Source organism: Chlamydotis macqueenii, chromosome 2 (genome assembly GCF_036417535.1).
Source record: "Chlamydotis macqueenii isolate bChlMac1 chromosome 2, bChlMac1.mat, whole genome shotgun sequence".
Taxonomy (NCBI): Eukaryota; Metazoa; Chordata; class Aves; order Otidiformes; family Otididae; genus Chlamydotis; species Chlamydotis macqueenii.
In genome coordinates this window covers 120,218,863-120,236,672 of record NC_141557.1, presented here as the reverse complement: position 1 = coordinate 120,236,672, position 17,810 = coordinate 120,218,863, and the positions used below count along the sequence as shown (strand labels likewise).

At 34.3% G+C, this 17,810-nt stretch overlaps 1 protein-coding gene across 1 annotated transcript in view; it reads right to left on the bottom strand.

Moving 5' to 3' along the window:
* Nucleotides 1-17,810, bottom strand: part of SNTG1 (syntrophin gamma 1) — a 355,089-nt gene that overhangs the window by 123,045 nt on the left and 214,234 nt on the right. The window contains exons 5-7 of the mRNA XM_086742308.1: nucleotides 14,815-14,872; nucleotides 12,120-12,163; nucleotides 11,971-12,012 (exon numbers count right to left, since the gene is read on the bottom strand). Of these exons, the coding sequence (XP_086598434.1) occupies nucleotides 11,971-12,012; nucleotides 12,120-12,163; nucleotides 14,815-14,872 (144 nt within the window). The remainder of the gene's footprint in view (nucleotides 1-11,970; nucleotides 12,013-12,119; nucleotides 12,164-14,814; nucleotides 14,873-17,810) is intronic.

The window sequence follows — 17,810 nt, the reverse complement described above, 5'->3', positions numbered from 1 at the left end:
ATATGATAGCACAGAAATTCAGACAGGAACCAGATTTTGTTTGGGATCAATTTCATTGACACTGTCAAAATCAAATATTGACCAAAGTCGCTTTGGGAGAAAAGTGTGATCCCCTTAATAAACAAAAGAAAACTGCTACTGAAATGGAAGAAGTGTTTACATCACTGTTATAATAACATCTACTGGTTTCTAGACAGCTTTGCTGAAAGGTTGTACAGCATCCTCTGTGCACTGGTGTGTACAGCCAGATGAACGATAGGCTATCCTAACAGTATACAGAGGACTTCTTATTTAAGAAACAAGGTTTTTTGACTTCATAATAATTGGAAATCAACTATATCAGTAGGCTATACTGAGATTGTGGTGGGTTTTTTTTTGTTTAATTTGAACTACATGTTATGGAGAATATTAAAAAAAAAGCTGTCAGCACCTGTAGCACATTAAGCAATCTCCAGAGGCTTTGCACATTTACCTTCAATGATCCATGACACAAAAATTCAAAGATTTTTTTTTTCTTTTAAGCAAAATCTAGGCCATATTTTAATACACAGATAATATGCAGAAATTCCTGCTACTCATTATATCTGCACAACATCCTTGTGAAATCTTTATCACTCATGCAAACAGTATCATTTTAGTGGGTTTTAGTCCAATATAAAGTGGTAAGAATAAGCCAGAACCATAATTTACTAATTCTTTTTAGGCTACCAACAATTCTTGGCATGGCTTTTCTCTAACAATAATTTCAAATAGTAAAAGATGGATAGAATCATCTTTAAATGAAAGCAGAGAAATTTAATGAGACATTCTATTGGACTTAAAAAAAAAAAAAAAGAAATATATTATTAAGGGTATAGTATACTATAATATACACCATACTAAATATTCCATCACAGATTTCCCTCATATGTCTTTAAGCAAGTTTTTGATTACCACTCAGTAATCTGCAAAAAGACAGGTTACACTGGAATGACACCTGCTGATGAAAAGAGCTGCCACAAAAACAGTCAGTGCTGGATATAGGTCAGAGCTTCTGTCATGAAATTATGAACAAACTAAATGGGAAAACCAACACAACAGATAATAATATCAATATTTCTTACACAGAATATTAAGATTTTCCTTGTGGTGAGCAGGTATTATGGCACAGAGTGCATGATGAAGCACTCACTATTATAGAAAAAAAAAAAACAACTATTGTGCATGAGCTATCCAACAGTATATGAGAACACAACAGATTCCAGTAGATAACCATAAACTGAATGGAAGAAAAATGTTGTGTATGGCCTCTCAAAACGAATAGCCATATTTCAGCAATTAGCTAGGAAACTTTTAGAAGAATGACTTAGGAGTCTCCATCCCCTGTACAAAAGTTGCATAAAATATTCAGTATAATGAAAAAGACTAAAGACATTATCCATGTTAGACAAAAAAAATAAAATAACATCAGCTATACTTCCACAATAAACCAAATTGTTCCATATTTATCCGCATGATTCCTAGAGTACCCTGTTACAATTGGAATAAAGATCACTAGACATCCTTTTATGAACGGATATGCATTTTTCTTTTCCTAGAAGATATTATGCTAAAGCCAAAAAGCCTCAGACAGAGCTTTTGCTTTTTCAACAATAACTGCTTTTTTAAAAAAGGTAAGAGTAAAAATCAAAGCAAAGTTGAAAATGGAGATGTTTTTTCTACTAAGCTGTATCAGAAACTGGACAATAACTTGGAACTGAGGTCTCCAAATTCTGCAGGTAATGTGTGCTCTTCACAGGAAGAAATAATTCCAATCAAATTATTAATTTTAAAGGATTTTTAATTCTTTCTTTACACAGTTGATCATACCACACTTTTTTTTTTTCATTATAGGAATGAACTTGAAGGGTCTGAGTTTTCTAGCCATAATTATTAACAATGGCATCGCTTGCTTATCTGTTAAACATATAAGAATCCCCTGCTCCTTCAGTCAAACTGTTCCCACACTTCAAGTTTACCAGAATAAGCATTCTCACAGTTGAGTGCTATATGAAATTTCTAAAACATTTACTAAACAAGTACACTTTTAGTACACAATTTCTGAAAAGATCATTAGTAATATTCAAAACGCATACACATTACTAGACTACATAACATGTTTGCTATTGTTCCTGTTCCTAATGCTTGAAGAGTGAAAGTAATCCAGTTGACATAGCATTTTGAAGTATATTCTTAATTTTTAAAATCTTTTATGAACAGAGATAGGTGTACAATTGTTGAAAACATGGCTTAAATATTTTGTCTGACTAAGCAGAGCCCCAGTTCTGGGGGAAAAAAGAAGGACCAGTCCCAGAATAAGAGTTTGCTCACACTAATCCCATTGCAAGGCTGAGGTCAAACACACAGCTAGTGGCAAATTTCACATTTACATATTCAATATAAAATCTGCTATTGGCAAATATGACCTTAACATTTACTTTTCATGAATAGTCACACTAATCAAGCACCAGCATATAAATGCTCATGAAAAATGGTCTTAAAGAGTTTGCAATCAAATTTTAATTCTAAATTTGAATAAATATTAATGTACAAGCCTATTCCTATTTGTTCAGTTCTAAATGTTATCAACTTCACAATGACATAAAGAATAATCCTTGGACAAATTTGTATTTGAAGTAATGTTTTCGACCAATATATGCAGTTAAATCTGCTAAGCTTCTTGGTAGCTCAGGATCTAATCTCTGAGAAAGATATTTTAGTACTTCAGGGAATGTGCCAGTGGTAAAAGTTTTCAGCTGATAAAAATGCTTAAGAACATACTTTCATGCCATTTAATGCAATAGCAGCCTTTCTGCTGCAGAATAATTGTCCCGTATCTAGCCAAAGTTGAGAAAATGACTTTGTTCTTCATAAATATTTGTAAAAAAGAAAGTACATAAAAATACGTAATACCATCCTTTTAGGCAAATACATAAATATTTTTCTGGACTGAGATCCAACGTAGTTATCCATAATACAAAAATTTCACAAATAATATTGTCTCAACACTTTTAGGATCATTTTCATCAGCATCTAAATTTCAAGGGTCTTGGCAAAATGGAGTTTGGAAGTACTCACACGGGCTATTAATTCACTGGAAGACATTTACAGACATTTTGGAAATAAAAGAGATTAACATATAATTCCAAGTAAGTAAAAAAGCTAATTTGTGTTTCAGCATAATGATTAGAATGTGTTGAATTACAGGTTTAATCAGTTTACAGCATGAGGTCTTCATGATTTTCAAAGTTAAGCAGAAATCTGACTATTCATCCAAAATAATCCGGCTACTTATCCCATTGCAACCCTTATTTTTTATCTTTTCTTATTTTCCTAATTAGGCAATAACTTTATGGAAATCCATTCTTGTCAGCATTTAATTACCATTTAGGACTAAAAAAATCTTATAAAAAACATACCTTATAGACTTATATAGAGAGGATGTGTTTTCTGAAGCAAAAATTGCAACATCAACAACAAAAGAAAAACAATTTTTTTTTTTGTTAAATTCTGTTACATTGCTGCTAGGTGAATATTTTGGAGTATCACGAATGCACAAACTACAGGCCTCACTTTTAGAAAGTCTAGGCCCCTCAAATATTAATAATTCTGATTTTACAATTTTCTCTTTGTTGTCAGTTTCTACAAAAATTCAGAAAATAAGCAAAACCAGTGCTGATGATACGTAATTCAAAGCTACCTAAGGAACATCTATATGGAAAGATGATTCAAAAAAGCACACTCTCATTTAGATAATACTCTCCTGTTGAGATACAAAGACTTTAGTTTTGACAGCTCCTGAGATATTAAAAGCTGTAGTTGTTACAGTAAAAATAAAAATTTAAATGTCTTGGTATTGCCAAATTCTAAAGCTCCCAGTGTTCTAATTGGAAAAAAATAACACTTTGCCTCACTTATTTGTTCTTGTTGCCATTGTTGTGAGGGTGATTCATTTTAGTCTAAAACCTCATTTACTGATTGATGGAAAGATGCTTTATACAGTCCGTAAAACCTTGTCATCTTTCAGGGTGAAAGCTGTTTAAACAAAATATTCTATTTGTTTGCATGCATTATGGTAAATGCTAGCTCTCACCAACACTTCTCTCTGCAATCAGTGATTCAGAAGTAATACATCACGAACTGAAGTGCACAGGGGATTCTGAAAATGTTTTGTACTAGATTTTTCATGTAAATATGACTGAACAAAAGATGTCAAAAAACCCTTAAGACGATTGAGTGTGGTGAAGATTTTGTGAAACATGTCTGACTATTCATTTAATACGTAAATACATTATACTTAGAATAGTATAAGAAGGGAAGGCATTTCAGCATTTCACGGAATCGAGAAATATCCTCAGTACTTTCTACCACACATCAACATGTTAAAATATGGGAGTTTTTTGATGTAGAGCATTCCTTTGAACTTTCCTTTTAACAGGTCAGTATAATTAGAACCTTTGAAATATTCTGAATCAGTACTGGCTTGACAAGGGCATGTGAAGTGGAATAGAGCTATGTACATTTGCTAGACCTCATTAAAGATATCTGTCATTATCCTGGCAACGCCGTTTCAGCCTGAGCACTGACTATTTCCCATTTAGCTCAGAAAAGTACCAACAGCACAGCGAGGCAACAACTCCTGCAGGCCTCTGCACTAAAATCTAAAGAATGAGTAACCTTTGCAATTTTTAATGAAGAGTTTCTTCCCTCTGTAACCACATCTGCACTGAAGTCGTTCTTGTCATCTGTGAACCTCACACTAGCGCAAGCTGCTTTACTGGCCGTAGTCTTGCAAAACAGCAAATGGGAAATGTATAGTACCTAATTGAACTTTTAGAAAGACACCAGTACCATGAGGGCAACACTAAGGAAAATAGTATACATCTAGAAATAGGCCCAGTGCTGACAAACAGATACCAAAACACCAGTACCATACTGTACCATACTAGTGGTTGAGAAGTATGGGGTGGGCCATCTGGAAACCTCCATGTATCTGGCTGGAACAGTCCAACACTGGATACTATTGAAAAATACATAGAGTCCATTCTCCTTTCCTCTTCCTCCTCCACCGCACAAACTGTCAAAAAACAAAGACCCATTGTAGAGAAAAAAAAAAAAAAAACAAACCTAAAAATACCTACAGGTGTTAGATAACCCCTGGATAAAAAGTTTCTTCCTGGCACCAATCTGATTTTACTACAGCCAGAACAATGACAATTCTGAAGAGTTAAATCAGGTGTTGTAACTGCTGGGAAAATGTCAGAAGACTATATATGTATGCTCGTTTGCACTTCTTCGAGGGCAGCTCTTATTTATGACTCCTTCTGGCTAGCTAAATCAGTACACCCGCTCTGTTTTGTCCTGTGTGCTCCCTTGGGCCCATGTCAAGCCATAAGAAATACAGAGATTGTCTTTTAGAGGTGAACATTTGCTTTCAGTCTGTACCACATAGTTGTTACCTGTTTAAAGAAAACCCTGTTATTGCCACTGGGACAGTATTTTCTAGTCCATATAGGCAAATGAAATTTTTAATAGTGACCAGGAAAGATATTTTTCACGCCTATAGAAGGTTTCATTTTTCCTACATTAAATTGGAGTGCTTTGGGTATGTTTATTTCCTCTGCCTTTTGGAGGCTTTTGATGCTTTCTATGCTATTCTTGTCTAGTCTTACTAGATTATTATGGTGTAGTTAGTCTAGGTAAAACAAAAAACTCAGAACATCCAGCCAAAGTGGACTATGCCTTTTCAAATATAAACCACACAGAAACAGATTTAAAATAACTGAGATTCTGGTGCTCTACCATACAGCCAGCTCAATTTCATTTTTAAACTATTGTACAGTATTACATCTATGCACAGCAAAGAAAAAAATGAGTTCCTGCACCAAAGTCAAACTGAGGTACAGCTCCACAATTAAAAGATGCTGTGCAGAATGAAATCTTTCAAAGTCTTCTGGAATCTAAAACACACACACTTACATCAAACATGAAAATATTTCTATTTGCTTCCTAAGGAAGCAAAGAAACCTAAGTCTTTACAGTAAAATATCAGTGTAAACAAGGTCACAGACAAAGCATGTCTCATGGTTCACACTTTAAATCCACTCCCTAATTGTCTCTTTCTTTGCAGCTCAGGCTTTCAGCATTAATAGAGCTGCAAGACAAAGGAGGAACCAACGACAATTTGAAGATGTGGCACAGTAACTGGTGGTTCAATCTTTCACTATCTATTCCACTAAACTCTAATAGATTTTTGCTTTGAGGACGGTAGCTATGCATTAAGGAAATAACAATATTAATCACATAGACTTGGTATTAGTCATGTCAGTATAGTCTATCCCTGTCTGTTAAAACTCAGTAGTACTTATGATAAGTTTTAAAAGATGAAATAGATCTACAGGTATCCTGACAAAAAGAAATTAAAATATAAATTAGGAAGACAAGTAACACATTAACGTATTTTAAAATTCTAACATCATACTACTTGAATAAATTCAAGTCTTTACTGAGCTTGACACAAAAATTAATTATATATAAATCATTAAAAAAAAACAAAACCCATAGCTAAAATTAGATTAGAAAAGCAGCTGACTATGTGTTAAGAGCCCTGCTCAAGGATATATTCTAAGCCAAGGAATTTCCACCACAGAGGAAAAAAAAAGAGTAAATTATTTACACCTACTGGGTTCTTTTCCTCTTGATGTACACTTACTTCAAATCAGTGCTGAAATATTTGACAGATTATTATTAGGTCCAAATTTCATGAACAATAAGGACATTCTAAATATATTGTAACAGATGTTTTCATTAATTACACTAGGGTAGCTAAGGTGACATTAGCACTTTTTTATTACTTAAACCTCAAATAAAAAACAGCAGCTGTATGGAAAAAGTAATAACTTGGTATCTTATGAAGAAAATATTGGATTTCCAAAAAGTTCACATTTAAGTTTTAAATTTAGAAATTACAAAATGCAGATTGATTATGGTTATCTCTTAGAAGCACTGACTATGCAGCTTCAATATTTAAAGTCGCCATTCAGTCTAGAAGGGAAAGGATTAAATGGCTGTGCTATGAGTTATATAGTACAGGATCTCTGCAACACAATATGAGAAGGTGGTGGTCTGGATTTGCAGGTTGCTGTTACTACTGTCACCAAACAGCACAATATTAATGTAGAGATCCTTTTGCATAGCAGATTCTGAAGTTACTTCATATAATTCAGTGAGCTAAACTTGATAATAGTCTAGTTCTCTGTTTCACAGTTAAGGAAACAAAGACAACATAAAAACATAATATACCAAAAGATACATCTGTAAAGTCAAGATGGACTGAGATTTCAGATCATCTGGTTTCCAATCCTGTCTTACAAATACAATATGCTCGTTCTTCTGCTTAAGAAACATTTACGAAAAACATTACCCAAACTATTAATAATTCTTTTTAAAAATCAGTTTGAATGAAATCACAGTTTTAAAGCAAAAAGAGTAAGAGTTTCATCAGCTGCACATGATTGCAGATAAGCAACTACAATCCCTATACGGTCAGTTTCATGTAACATAGGTGACTCATGGAGACCTAGCACAGCTACAGCCCTGCAATGAATATGGAGAAAAGGGGGAAGCAAAAGATATGATGCAGTGCACGTGGACATCCCACATCAGCCATTCTGCTGGAAAAAGATGTCTTGTGCAAAACACAGCTGATAGCTGAACTGAAACATGGTGCTACGTACTGTAGCTAGCTCTGCATAAAACCCACCAAAGTCTAAATATCTATGCTGCCTTGACACCTACCTACCTCTACATGAGCTTTTCCTATTGCTTTTCAAGGAATGCACGAATGCCACATTAACTGGCATATTCAAACTATCATTTTTCATTTAAAATGTTCCCTGAATTTTCCCTAAACACAAGAAATAAGAAATTATTTCATTTCCATGTTCATTTAATTATATTTTTTATTTCCTAAGAGAAAAACAAATACTAAGATCCAAAGAACCCAGTGATATGCAACTACAGATGCTAGTACTACCTGGGATGCTTTATTCACAACGTTAAGAGCAGAGACATAATCTTAAACACACCAGTGTTCATTCCACCGAAATTCTTCCTTCCCCATGGATCACAGATGCTTTGGTGTGCTACAACCCCAATAACAGTAAGAGCAGTAGATCCAACACAAAACTCTTGGTAGTATGCAACTGAGCTGGCTTGTACTCTTCCTACCCTAAGCCACTCACTAGTAGCTCAAAGGAAGTAGCTCACAGCAGGGCCTCTCACTCTCTCCCAAAATTTCATCCATTGTTAGTGGTGTAGTGACTAGCTCTAGAACCACCAAAAACATCCTTATGTGCTACAAGAACAGCATTATGTTGGTGATTGCCTATCTATTTCTGTTTTATGTTTGGACAATAAATGGAGGTAAGGGCCACAGATAAATTAGTTTCCAGACTACAGACATATTATTCTCCAGCCTTATGAATAATCATATCCATTGTGAGTCCTTAAAAGACTGGGAGTGTGGATTGACAAGTCATGCATTGTTGGACCAAATTAATCAGAAAGAAGCCTTTAAAAAGTGTTGTTGTAAAATGTAAAGGACAGTTGACTGGAAAAGGAAAAAATAGTAAATTCAGAGTAGAAAGAGCACAAACTCGTGTAAATTAAAAGATATAATGAACTGCCTGACCTCCAAATTCAAGTTCACACTGCAGTTTTGAAGTAAAATTCCTAGTATGATGTTGAGAGGGTTTTTTTTAAGAGAATTACTAGATTTTTTTTTCCTTAACCTTCTCCTATGCTGATACTTCCTCACAGAAAACATATTTGTTTTATGATAGCAAAGCACTAATACCAAAGCAATGTTATGCTGTACCTACAGGGGAGTCTTTACAACCCAAGATGAACAACAAGCTGACATTCAGCCTTTGATAGAAACTCATAATGTGCTTTCATGATAGCAAATAATATTCTCAAGTAGAAAACTAAGCTCAAAATCAAGTGATTCACCTAAAGCTAAGAAAAAATAGAAAGGAACTGAGTAGAGGCCTCCAGTAAGGTACAGTAAGAGCTGGATAAAACTACCTATCCAGTCTTATTAGAGTCTTATCTATCTATCTGACTACATACATATCTATCTATTTGTCAGATTCAGGCTTCAGATGATAGTATATTTTTTTGGGTAACATGGTCTGTGCATCAGTGAATGCTATAACTAATGGAAGACAACAAAGACAACAAAGGAGTGCCCACAACTGTTAAGCTAACTAAGTTCACGACATATTAGAGAGAGATTCTCCCCACTTTGAAAGACACCACTAATTTGATTAAACTACTTAATTTTGAAATTCTAATAGAAAAAAAAAATTACATGCATAGTACAGTTATCAGCAAAGCACAGTGAAATAGCAGGACCAACTAACCATCTGTGTAATACTATAGGCTGCAGTGATTCTGACACAGATCTTTTCATTTCAGAGCTATGAAGATATGACATATGGTTAAAATGTTTCTGCAACAGCAAGACGTTTTGGATCTAGAAAAAGAATAAACACTCATAGGATGTATACTACAGATTGAAGCCTGAATTTCCTATGGGCATCTTCAGCTTTACACACTGCAAAAATTTCACACTGGTTTACAATTAATATTTTCTAAGACATCAAGACAATCCAGAACACTAATATATTCTTGTATAATATGATATTTTCTAAGTTTTAATTAGTTACAAAAAAAAATCATAAAGAAACAAAGCTCCGAGCTCATGTACCTTGCATAGTCATTTAAAAAGCACCTAGATGCAATAAGGATTGAAAATTAAGTTTCCACTGCTGTTAGACTCCCTGCTGTGAGAAACTGCGCTCCACACACTTACTTTCTCTGTTACTTCAGATTAGAGCTACAGATCCTGTATTTGATAAAGACCCTCCAAAAGAGAAGTGATAGAACAACGCAAATCACAAGTGGCATGCTGCAGACAAAATCCCACCTATAACTCTTGCTGGCAGACCAGTCCATGTACTTGCCCTTTATTCAGGGCTATGCCTAAACCACAGATGGTATAATGCATAATCATATCTATCATCACTATAGCAGCAGGGATTATAACCAGGCTTTATAAAAAAATTTACTCCACAAATATGTAAGACACAATAGTGAATGTTTCTGAAAAAAAAAAAAAGATTATCAGACTTAATTTACTTTGGTCTTTATATTTATTTTATATTTTATATTTCTAACTCCTCTGCATATTTTAGCATACAAAATGTCATACAGACATTTTATCTTATTTAAATACTGCTTAATATTTATTCTTAAATATTAAGATTTATTCTTAGAGTACAGATTTAATTAAAATAAATAAAGAATTAATTTAAAATTTATCTGCTTCTTAAACTTTTAAAACACTTGCACAAAGGCACATTCAAAACTGGTAAGATGCACCTTTTTTTTTTATTCAGAGAGAATTATCTATAAAGAATTTGAGAAGCAGATTATATTGGACAAACAAAGTATAAACCAAAATTTAATATGATGTCACTTGCTACTGTATGTCAATCTGCATCTTTTGGCTCTTCCAAAATCTTTCTTTTTCCCACAAAATTTTTTAAATCTGATCATAAATAGCCAACACATCTATGTATAATTGTAACAGTTAAGAGATTGTCTCAAAAAAAAAAATCCTGGTGTTCTCAGCAATTTTTAATATGTCTTTGAGTGTGCAAGTCTACACTTTCAGTAATATCTTTTTCTCGTGTCTTGATATTTCAACAGTCTATTTAAATACCATTGAGAGATTGACCATACTGATGCATATTAAACCACACTCCTGTGAACTTAAAAAAAAGATTAAAATCTGATCACTGTTGCACAGCTAAAGTGTAAAAGTACTATAAAATCAACAATTAGCCTGTGTATATGGAAGCTGGTATGATGAAGGCTCTGAAGAATAAAGCATCATTGGGAGGACAAACTTCTAACACAAAACCAGTGCACAAAAGCACTTTAAGAGGACGACCAGTGCAGGAATCTAATCTTTCAGCCTGCACTAATTTGCTCCTCAGAACTTAATCTTTATTAACTCATGCTTTCTACACGTGAATGGCACATGTTTAGTTACCTGTCATATAAGAAACTGCTGTACGAAATATAGAGCTTCTTTGAATTGGCAAAGTAAGTTTTAAAAAAGTAAAATTTCAGATATGACATTGCTAGAGTGTATTTTTTTTTAAATACAGGTAGAAATTCTATGGAGATACACGAATTTTAAAGAATTTCTTTGGTAATTGTTTCATTCCTGACATTCTTTTCTGGAGTAAAGATTTTCCTACTTCTAAAAGTACTTAAGAAGAGTCAAAAAATCAAATGCAAAGATGACTTACCAAGGGAACCAGCCTACTATAGAGCTCTCAAATACAAATGGCTTCTCTAGAAGGAATCTCTTTAATACACTATATTATCAATACACCCGTATTGATAACAGCTTAAATGAAGGAGAGCATCCTCTTAAATAACAGTCAGGGAATGAAAGGCATACAAAGTTTTCTTTCCATTTTTAAATAGGGTTTAAACCAACCAAACAACAAATCTCCAACAAAGTACAAATTACAGCTTTTGAAATTAAAATGACCTCACACAGCCAGAAGGTGCAGCACTGCTGAAATTTGATAGCTAAAAGCCAGAAGAAGAAATGTTGGAGTATGTACAGCTAAAACCTGCATAATAAAATAATCACCTTTAATATAAAAAAAAAACCTATCTGAGAACATCAATTACAACAAACTTACGAAGAAGAGGTTACTCTAAGATCCTAGTTTGCCATATTAGAAGGTACAGTCGTATTATTGTTATTCTGAAACAAATATAACTGATACCAGCACATTGCTATCAGCATACACTATCATCTCAATACAGAAGATCAAAAGCAGAGTAAAAAACAGAAAAGCTCACCACTTCTTCATGTCTGCATTTTCTCACATTAATTCCATTAATCTGTTATTAAAAAGATAAAGAGAAGACTTACTCTACATTTCATAAGTATAGATGTAATTTCACTTTTCTAGAAAAATATAAACAAAAGAACTTGCAATTTTACTCACCTGTAGAATTGCATCTCCTATAAAGAGCAAACCTGAAAGTTCCGCTGAAAACAGAAAGCATATTTTTCACTCATTTTGTATAAAACATAGAACATTTTGTGTATATGTATTCCTATTTAATTTAATGTTTTTAAATAATCTTTTAAAAAATTTAACAAAAATCTAAAAAAAAACCACAACAGACAACTTCCAAATTACTTAGACTTTTTTTTAAATCCCAAAATAATGGTTTATCAGTATTACAATGAAAGATTCTATCCAGTCCAAGTACAAGACAATGAAACATCTTCCATTAGTCACCAGCACCTTTCAGGCCATTATGGTGAGGTACGGCATACTTTTCTGAGTAGAAAATGACTGCAGAACTCAGTTCGATTTAACTGTGAAAGATCATTTCTTGCAAACTCTGAGGAAAAAGCAACATGGAGACTCCAGAGCTACTTATGAATTAGAAATTAAACTTGTAAGCTTTTACCCAAGATACTTTAGCATGTTTGATAAACTCAGTGGAGTATTTATTCTGAATAACACTTTATGTGCTGAAGAGCTAGACAATCAGTATATTGTACATAATCACCAGCCAAACTGAATTTGATTTTAAAAACAAAGGTATACCCTATAAATCACAAGAGAATTTACAAAATCTAATTCTACAGTTGCAATTTTTAAATCTTGTGTTGTGTTACAGAGCGATCTAACGCAAATATACTTTAAAAATACACAAGAAATATTATAAAGATTATTTAAGTGTCTATGAAGAATAAATAACCCCTAACATGAGAACTAAGGAATGTTAACAGATTATATGGGATTATTTATCTATAGAATTCAAAAACGTCACAGAAGATACTGTCTAGAAAAAAACTAGAATTGCATTTGACTCAGAAACTTTACTTATTTACATGAGTTGTATAACTGGAATCAATATTGATGTAAATTATGATACTCAAGTACATGTTTGAAGGACTGATCTTATTCGTAAGATGCAACAAAGGATGCTTAAATTATTGGAGGATAAACATTCTGATGTATTTTTTTTTCTTAAATAAATGCATATCTCAATATTCTTCTTCAGACACTGGGCTTGCATGTACTAACATTTCATGTACAAGCTAACGTGCTAGCCTAAACACCTTATGTGCATTGCTGGTTTTAAGAATTGTATCAAACGTCACATTCTTGTTTAGAGGTCCGAAGAAAGAGTTGGAGTCAACTGAGAGGAGGGCAGAACCAAGCCTGCAGATCTTTAAGGTACAGGCTCTGGGTCGAACAGCATTTTCGGTATCAAAGATCCCTAGTACGGACACATGGCATAACACTTTCCACACCACAAGATGGTCATCTCCGTCTACACAAGAGATGTCCCTCAAAACTAGCTCTCTAAAGATTACCAGTATTTTTATTGAAAGCAGTAATGGTGATTATATCTCAGCTACATACTGAGATTAGAAAGAATGCATCAGCTACCGTAGCAAAAAAAAAAAAATGACAAAAATAAAAGAAAACAGTGTGCACTTTTGTGTGCTCAATTAAACTCAAGTCTACATTTCTTATTTTTTCCTGCAGTGCTTAATAGCATTTTAATAGCTGGTGTAGGCAATATATGCCACATTATTATGTATTACATACTTAAATGTACACTGAAAAGAACAGAGTCACAAGTATAACTCCTTAAAGTTAACCTTATTGCCTTTTTTAGGCTCATTCCATGCTACTCTATAGCCTCCCTATGTACAGCTTTCATATCCACCTTTCAGTTCTCAATATGCTGATTTCCCTGTGCCTCTCTTTATTTGTGTGGGTGAATATGAGATTTTTTTTTTATGCTGCCACATTTTAGTTGTGCAGAAGCAGCATCCTAGAACTACTGCATTACAGATGGAGAGAAATGCTTCCAATTTTATGTTTCTAACCTTATACAAATGTACACAAATATACACAAACAGAACAGAGATATTAAATACATCATACTACTACTGATTCACAACCTTCATCTTTCATCATTGTGCACATCATGAGCTGTTTAACAATCATCCACCTTCCTAGCACATATTATATCATTCCAATAGTTTCAAAACATTGCCAGTTAAAAACAATATAGGAATTCAGCACCACCTCTGCATGCACTAAAAATAAGTATGGTTAAGACCTTACGCAGTACCAGTTTTGTTATGTATGATTTGCTGCAAAGGCTTACACAGCATAGCATCTAATGCTGAAATAACACAGGGGTATTATCAAGGTTCTGCCATTAGCCACCCCCATCTGAGCATTACCTTACTAACCAGTGTAAAAAGATGCATTCTTTTCATGCTTTAACGGCCAAACATTTGATCTGCTACAGCTTCCTGGCAATAACCATTTGGAAATAAAAGACACAAAATCATTAACTTCAATTAAATTTGTTAAAAAAATTACTTCTCTAAATCCTTTCCTATTTGTCTCCTTAAATATAATGCTTTACAAGATTCTTTTTTTTTTTAATCATGTTGAAGAGTGTTTACAAGATATTCCAAATATAAATTCTGTACTTTTTCAGAGAATAGTTCTGAGGAAGGAAGAGATCTTAATGACATGGAGAGAGAAAAATAGTACACCACTAGCATTTATTTAGCACTTCCTGAAGAATCTCAACACTTAATGCACCTTGCTTTAAGGAGCACATCAAAACACAGTGTACTAATCTGACACCCACCTCTTTGTTCTTTGGAAATCTTAGAAATGACCACTGGAATATTATGTTCTGCTCCACCCTGAAAATAGAATAAATTACAATCTTGTCAGTCACTGCAGATATCTATTTGCTTAAAAATATATTTTACCATTTCTTTAACTGCAGTTTTCAGAGAGATTGAGAAAATAACTAAAATCTTGCATTCCCTCTTTTTAAACTTAAAAAAAAAATAGTAGATTGAGAATAGTTCCTTATTGCCTCTGATAAAGGAATTCTCAGTTGCCACCATCAGCTCAGGAAGTTAATTGAAAGATGTTCAAAACTCTACAAGACCTGAAGGAAAAGGACATCGGTTTCTGTGAATTCTGGAAATCTTAATGTACGAAATTGTGTACTAAAAAAGTAAAATGGCCTTCACACTACAATGGCAGCCACGCTGTGACCACTTAGTGTTCATGCTGGCAAGAAACAGGTAAACAAAAGACCAAGAAAAGCAAGTTTGGACTTTTCATCTCAAAAGTAGCTTTTATTTTTTTCCATCTCTGTCACACAAGCACAAAGAGGGAGCAAAGCAGTGGGATAAGTAACAAGGAACAGAAAAAGAAACATTAAGAAATGGAACAGTGGGTGTTCAATAAGTGGGGGGAAATAAAGGAAAGCTGGATGGTAATTCAAAGGTTCCACAGCAATTCAATGCCGTTGCTCCATTCAGTTTATCCTGTTGGGATTGGAAATGTTCATGGTGTTTATGAATAAAGTTTTAAACAGAAACCTTAAAGAAGAAACTGAAAGGAAGAGCAAGGCAAATATACACAGAGACACAAATATTTTTTCCTCTGTAGAGAGCACCAAGGTGTAAGCTGGAATGTAACCTGTACAAATTCAGATCATTAGAAATGACAGTCTGCCACACTTGTTTTTCCTAGGAATCCTGGTTAAGGGTTTGCTTACTCTTCTCTTCAGCAGACAGATTTTTCTTTGGAAAGAATGGCTTTCTTAGATGCAAGCATCCAGTGTCAAGGTGTGGAAAGGACTGGCATGGGTATTTTGATGGTTTAAGGAACAGTACCTAACCCCTTCTCATGCAAAAACCAGTTGTTTGAAACTAAAGAGACTCCTGCACTCAACATCTGTTTCTGTCATGGAATAAAGATTAATTTCCTGGGAAACTGTAGAATTTTAAATAGGATTAAAGTTCCTTCTGCTAGTGGCTCTCAATGTAAATGGTCCCAAAACCACTGAGTTAAGAGGGATCTCGGTAATATTACAACAGTTATATGTCTACAAGAAAAGTTCTATTGGCATTGCACGAGGTGAGCGTTGGCAAGCACAGAACATACTGGTATCTGCAGCATGGACCGATCATTCACTCTATCAGCTTCACAAGGCTACCTTCATTTCAGTCACGCTTAGAGATGTATTCAGACTAAATAAATTGTAATGTTGTAACTTGTTGAACATCTTTCAATAGTTTTCACCAGAGGAACAGCAACACTAAAAGTTGGCTTCACTTAAAATAATCAGTTCAAGTTCACTAAATTTATAAGACTTAACCTACATGTCTAGATTTTTCCCCAGTCACAGGTACATTTAATTTCTTCCAAATTTTGCAAACAAACAGAAAAATAATCCTTTCAGTTCCCTTCCCAAGCCTCTGATGTTACACTGAGATTGCACTATCAAAGACATTAGAAGCTCAGTGAAAGAGTGCAGGCTTTAAAGCTCAGCATAGCTAAGACAGGTCCTTTTTCCTCAGTAAAATGGCCTCTCACCTTCCTTAGACTCAGCTGTCCAGTAAAGAGGGAAATTACTGTTATTACTAAGCCAGGCTCCAATGCACACAACATGATTAATTCCTCTCTCACTCACTATATCTATCTAAATCAACTTAGATTCCTTTTAAATTAGGCATAGGATGTGTTGCCTGCTATTCTAAGAAACAAAAATTCCAAATGGGAAAGAGACAACAATTTACCACCTATCTACAACCAGTCATCGTTACCAATTTGCAACAAGCTAAAAAAGCTCTACGTATTCTTGTAACATCTTGTTGACTACTACTTCAGACTGACACTGCAGCCTTGCATCCTGCATCCTCCATACTTGATTCCCTATCCTGCAGAAAAAAAAAAAGTGTATGCATATCTAAATTCTAGTTTTATAGGCTTGGGAAATATTCTACATCAGAAACCACTGAGAACAGTGGCCACTTTTATATTGTTTTAAGATTTCCCTCCCTCCAGCATGGACATGTAGCGTTAACTTCAGACCAGAGGAAGGAACATAAACATGTCAAGTAATGGTGTTCAAGTCCTTAGGGCTCAGACCTCCACCAGACTCTAACACGCCTCTTTGTAATGCAAATTTTCTTTGTCATTTTTCCCTAAGCAGGCAAGCATGACCCTGGAATAAAGGTAGCTGCCCACCTGCAGAGGTGATCCTGCTAGAAGTGGGAGATGAAGCTCTAATCACTGACAGCTGTTTGAAGGTCCCTGTCCTGGATGTTGGCCATTACTGGTCACAGGTCACCAACACCTCCTTTCAAAGTGTTGCATGATACAGTTCTAAAGATTTTTTCTTATCTCAGGTTTTATGTATGAGGTTTTCTCTGAAGTTTTAGTCTTATGAAAAATAGGGCAACTGAAACTAGTAACTTTTATTGACAAATACCAGTTTTGTGTTTGGCTCCAAGTATAATAAGAAAATTACTATTTTGTTTTTATAAACAGACAGAGTATATAAAAAATTAGATCAATTGTTGGACTTCAGCATCCTCCAAGTTAGACAATGTAGGGGATATTTTTATTTCATGCTAAAAGGCATTATTTATTCCATTAACAAAAATGGGCCTGTTTGTTTTAGCTTTAAGGTCTAGAGGCGCAATACTGCTCATGTCTATGAGAATAAATCATCTTCCCAAATGAAAAAAGGATGACTTTATACATGTTGCCTATTGGAAGTAGTCCATGTAATGCTCTGACCTGTGTTCATGGACTGATTTAGAGAAAGCTAGCTGG